Here is a 6,243-nt window from a genome sequence, read left to right as displayed (position 1 = left end):
TTTATCCACAGAGAACAAATCATTTTACTTCTGGAATAATGTATGCAATATGCATTGCGCGAGTGTGAGGGAGAACCGTGAGTCTGTTTAAATGTTAAAACAAAAAAAGGAGTTTACTTGCGAAAATAAAGATTATAACAACAGCGGTCATCATGAAACCTCCTGCACAATTCAAGCTGCGCTGCAAGAACGACAGGTTGATGACATCAAAGTACCGCGAGGATGAGGCGAGAAATCATCGGAAGAGTTTGCTTTCAGACCGCTCTCGCGGCACGTTGATGTCATCCACATGTCGGTTCCTGTATTATAGCATGAAGTCGAGCACACGCGTAAATTATTCATATTAGTGATATACAAATGTTCAGAAATGTTCTACTGAAAATATTTAACATTATTTTTAATGAGCTTCATTATAGCCTGTTAATTTCTGGTGTTTTGTCTGAATGCTAGGGTATGGCAGCTGCCATACCCTGCCATACGCAAACGCCGCCCCTGGACTGTGTTATGTGTATATGAAATGATAACACTTTACTCTATAGGCACACTATATTAATAACAATCCAAAGAACATACTGTATATATAATTATTTTAAAAGTACAACCTTTTATGGATTGGTTTTTACAGGGTGTGGTTAGAGGAAGAATTTCAAGGGGTGGTCTTATCTTAAGCCAGTGTTTATAAAGACCTCAGCACTATGAAAGAGAGACTTTTTGGGGGGATCTGTGATACGTAAATCTTTTCATCTTCTTTAGAAGAAACACACAACTTGCAATATGTGTACGGGAGAGTGTTCGCTGTGGATCGGGAGAACTTTGTATCCATTAGCCCTCATCTCCATAATCTGTAATTTAATGCTGTTTTTTCCCGATTGGGATGTTCAATATGCGCTAAATGGACAAATTACAGAGGAGGTAAAACTCATGGGAGGACTGGTTGGAGGAGGTGTAATGGTGAGTGTATAAAAAAGAATTATCCTATGTAAATATTTGTATATGCTCATATGACTTTTGGGTTTCGAAGAAGATACTGTGGTTCTTGTAAGTTGCATTCTGTTTACTACTTATTTGTAAAAAAATCTTGAAAAAAATTGAAGGAAAGTGGGCAGTGGATAGATCTGATTAATTTTGTATGTAAAGATGTGCATCAATTGGGCTTTGCACAAATGTGAATGTACCAGATGATTTTTTCAGTTTTGAAAACAATCTGAAATATATCAATATATGAAATGACAAAATAATGAAACCAAAAAAATATCTCTGTTTGCAGGTATTGATCCCCGCATTTCATATTTACATGACTGGAGAGCGGGGCTGCTGTGCTAATCGCTTTGGGGTGAGTTACAAACCAACCAACATATTAATTAATTTTAATAATGTCTACAATGCTTTAGAAATTCAGTTATGAGAAAGCGCCTGCGCTGAAACTAACTCGAGATAAAATAAAAAAGTTACATGATCCAGTTTAAATTTGAACCCATATGCAATGTCTGTATTAATCAAACTTGAAAAAACCCAATACCATAGAGATCCAGGAACTCGAACAAGCATAAAATGTGCAACACCTGACAAATGAAAACAACAGGAAACAACAGCAGCATAAAAATACACATATACATTTGTGGTTTTTCTTCTTGTTTGATCCTTTAACCGGTCATCAGGACTAGAACAAAAAACTCCAAAAAATTTTTTGAAATGCTTGCTTAATGGTTAAAGAACAGTTCAACTGAATAGTAAATAATCTGATGCCCATTTTCTGTTTTAGATGTTTCTGTCCATTATACTTGCAGCAGTCGGTGTTGCTGGTGCCTTCTATAGTTTCTCAGTGGCAGTGTCGGGCCTATATCATGGGCCCCTCTGTAAAGTTGGTGATGAATGGAAAATTCCCTTTGAAAACAAGTAAGAGCCACACCTATATAGTACTTTTTAACATAAAATGACATTTGTGCTTTCCTTAAATTATTTTGCATTTCTTAGATTGTCCTATGATACTAAAGTTGTCTCTATATCTCTCAGGGATGCAAATTACCTTAAAGACCGCGATTCATGGGTAAAATGCACTGAGCCAAAGAACGTGGTGAAGTTTAATGTGGTTCTGTTCTCAATACTGTTGTTGGTCAGCATTCTGCAGATCATCCTTTGTGGTATACAGATGATCAATGGCCTTTTCGGATGCCTTTGTGGAACCTGCAGGGATAAAGATAATACAGGACACGACAATGTGAATATGACCAGTAAGTATATTACAGTTATATATATATATATACAATATATAAAGGCTGTACAAAAGCTGTCACTGTGGTGGTACCCTTTCAAAGACCACATAGATGCATGTGACACACACACAGTGGGCAGCTATCGCAGACATGCACATGCACATGCATACACACGCGCACACGCACGCACGCACGCACACACACACACACACACACACACACACACACACACACAGAGCATTAAGGGTAATGTTCAAGGGCACCACAGTTGCAACCGATTTTTTTCTACTGTAGATACTGATAATGCAAGAATTATAATGAATTATATTTATTATAGCAGCACTGAAAGAGCCGCAATATTATTAAAAGCATCCAAACAAATCAGAATGAATACAAATCACAATTTCATAATGAACCATATTTTATTATCCTAAGTTCATATAAAAGATAAATGACACGTAGTAACTGTGACTGTTGCTTTAGACGTCTCTATATGTTGCCCACGCACACATATTTAAAATCTACAGGCATAAGATGCACGTTAAGAAATGAAACAGTTAACATGTTTTGAGATTGTACTTGTCATTTTACATTTGTTTTGTTTTTCAGACACTGCACATGTTGCCTGATTTGGGTGAATGGGATCAAACCCTTCATATCTACCATCCTGTTTCTTTAATCGGCTAACTTGCGTCCTCTTGTGGAAAGATGTATTGTATTGTTCATTTGCATATTTCATTCATTCAGTAGTTGCCATTCATTGAATAGAATTTAGATGTGTGATTTAAATGCAGAAATGTAATAACATATTTATAACATTTCAATACAAATGTATTGGTTCTTTTTCATTTTTAGTTTACATACTTATTGGCTTGGCACTGTTTATTATTAATACTGCACTGTAAAAAACAACCAAAAATTTTAAGGCAGCAAAGTATTTTTTACAGTGTGTTTGTGAAATGATTCAGAGACTGAATGATGCTGTAAAGGAAATTGTCTTTCTTATTAAAAGTAGAACTTGCTTTCTATTTGTCTGTGTGCTCATTTTTAAGTAACTAAGAAATAAACACTTAACATAAAATAAAACTAACACGTTACAGAGTTTGTGTTTTGTCAGTCACATTTAATATTGCACAATATATTGTACTTCTTCACAGAATCTATATTTTTATGTCATGTTATTTCAAAACATTATACAATTTAAGATAAAATATGCACACATTTAAATACTGCCTTTACAGAGTTATTTGATTTTTAAAGTGTAGGGATATTGATGTTTTTTATGAACATACAGTAATATTTAGCTATTTAAAAGAAAGTAAAAGAAATGCGTTGTACCTGAGCGTTGTACCTGTGTTGTACCTGAACGAATGTAATAATAATATTAACACAAAAGGAGAATAGGCTACAAACACATATTCATCCAATGATTATTTGCATAACTGCGCAGCACCTTTATCAATGTAAACGTATGAAAAGAAACATGTTCCTGTTCACAGTCGGTCAGAGACTACATTTTCTAGTTGAAGGAACACTTTTTGATGATTTTACTTCATAAAAGTTGTGTGGGTATATATATTTTTTTGCTTTAATATGTACATTGTGTGGTAACATCTCATAAAAGCAAGGTAGTCTAAGTATCAGCTAAATGGGGTTGCAGGCACATCGTGCCTAACAACGACCTTCATCTGTTACTTAAAGCTATTTTATCTTTCTTTCACATTCTGTTTTGAAGATAACCATAAAGGATTGACATGAACCGGTCAACGTGTCAAGGGTCCCTAAGGTTTGCACTACATGATGTCATCAAAGAATGGACTCTGAGGTAGTTCAAGTCCGGAGTGTGCAATTTGGGAAGGGCCTTGATCTTAGATGTATTAAGTGCCTAGTCCATTAGCGATTTGAATTTCGATGTGATCCTGATGGGTGGTGCGTTCTGAGAAATAGAGCCCTTTTCCATTGCCGTTGTTTCTGCTGTAGATGTAAACAGACTACGATTTCCAAGATGCATTGGATGCACTATGTCAGTGGTTCTCAACACTAGTCCTCGCCCTCCCCCAGAACATTTTACATTTCATATATAAAAAAACTGATTCAGTTCATCAGCTGGTTAGTGTGTTAATTAAGGAAATGTTTCAAACATTCTGGAATAATTAGTCATAACCCAATCCAGTTTAAAATTATTTTAATATCTTGCAGGAGGCATTTCTGTCTGCACAATTCAGACTTTGCAGAGAAAAGGCAAACTGTGCATTTACAGTACACTTTTATACTGCTAGACATTTTCACACCCTGTATTATTCACAGTCTGTACAATCTGTACAGACAATTAAGTCTAAACAGTAAGATAGTAATTTTCCATCAACATGTGTCACATAGCCAACTAAACTTAAGGTCAAGACAGAAAAATTTAGCTTATGCGGCTTATGACAACTATTAATAAACAGTAATAAATGCTCAATATCATAAAACAGTAAAATAATTAAAGATTATTATTTCCACCACAATCCTCCCTATCATCATTTCATGATTTAAAATGCTCATCTCTCATGTTTCAAGAACAGTCTGTGATTGGTTTTTAACTACAGTGATCTTGTACATCTGTTCCCAATGTCCACCACTTACAAGGATATTTCCCTGACATGGCCACCTTTGGTTGTTTAATCTTTACACTCCTTTCAATAAGTCCTCATCACTTCCTATTACAATTATCCCTGATCACTTTCTCCTGTTGAGCCATATTTTCCTCTCTATCTGCATAAGCTAACACCTGGTTCCATGTATCACAGGGGACCTTACAAAAATACATAGAATATACATACATGGTTGTCCCAGAAAATTGATATTCCCCCTGACCATTTGTAATACCCGACCCCCATGGGGTCACACAAAAATTGTATCGGTTGACCCTCAATGGCTACTATTTCAATGGGGCCAAGGCTGATAGATGGCATAATAATAAGTTCTCATGCAGCTGCCCTTATTATGACAACAGTGCTGTCAGGGTGATGGATAAAATCCAATCGCAGACAGCTCATAACTAAAAGACATTTATTGTAACATAAATACCCTTGAGGGGGCAAACAATGACAATAACTTAAAGGTGTTGTACGTAACGTTTCTACTTCCCTTTTCAATTGCCTGTGTGCGAATGGGTTGTAATCTCACATTAAAATGATCTACTTTGCAGGTTTGGCTATTACCTCTGAAAAAAAATTATATTTTTTATGGGAAAGTACCGGGTCGGATTTGGCACGAAATCCAGTGACATCACCCGCATGCGCGTTCCCGAGCCTCTCGCCTCGTCTACTGACTTTGCGCTCAACAGCGACGACACTGTCTGATAACAGACTGAAACGACCTGCTCCCAGCACAACACAGACTCCAACACAAACTCCACATATTGTGAAGAAACAAAAGTTATCTGCTGAAGCTCGTAAGGCCAAATGTGAATCGGATTAACTTCGGATTAAAAAAAATCACGGATTAACATTGGCAGGGCATTTGAATTATGGAGAAACCTCCGCTTTGTTTTGGGTATAAAAACGGATCCGGAGTTGGCTTTCATCCTTTTGGACAGGTAAGCTAACATTACTACAAAGCATGTCAAATATATTTCGATTATGTGCTTTAGTTTTGTAGATGTTGTTTCGGTTTGCTAGCCTTCGCTTTAGCTTGTGTTCGCCCAGCCGTCGTCGATCGATGAAGTAAAACTGCGGACGCGTTTGTTTGCGCGTGTCAGCTTTTTAAAAGTCTTTAAACTCGTACAGTCTGACATTGATGGAAACTGAGATTATACAGTGTGACATGGACTTAACTACGATATTGATCGCACAGTGTAGCAAGCATCAAGCCTAAAGGACTATTTAAAATAGCACAGTGTATACCGGGCTTTACTGTTATACTGAAATTGTTCAGTGTAGTTCACTAACCGTTTTCGTTATCTTACCGTAAATGTACCTACGTAACACCACATTACATAGGCTAAATGCAGTCAATTAAACGTTGCAGTGGGAGTTTACCTGAGTTT

The 6,243-nt window shown here is 36.5% G+C and overlaps 1 protein-coding gene across 1 annotated transcript; it reads left to right on the top strand.

Moving 5' to 3' along the window:
* The first annotated feature begins 729 nt into the window (after positions 1 to 729).
* On the top strand, positions 730 to 5,675 carry LOC129451224 (transmembrane 4 L6 family member 5-like). The gene is made up of 5 exons (XM_073858842.1): positions 730 to 951; positions 1,268 to 1,333; positions 1,763 to 1,896; positions 2,014 to 2,231; positions 5,404 to 5,675. The coding sequence occupies exons 1-5, from the start codon at positions 775 to 777 to the stop codon at positions 5,673 to 5,675; spliced, it is 867 nt and encodes a 288-aa protein (XP_073714943.1). The 5' UTR covers positions 730 to 774.
* Positions 5,676 to 6,243: the final 568 nt, after the last annotated feature.

Source organism: Misgurnus anguillicaudatus, chromosome 21 (assembly GCF_027580225.2).
Source record: "Misgurnus anguillicaudatus chromosome 21, ASM2758022v2, whole genome shotgun sequence".
Taxonomy (NCBI): domain Eukaryota; kingdom Metazoa; phylum Chordata; class Actinopteri; order Cypriniformes; family Cobitidae; genus Misgurnus; species Misgurnus anguillicaudatus.
The sequence above is the reverse complement of the archived record's forward strand: the minus strand, read 5'-3'. Positions and strand labels throughout refer to the sequence as shown.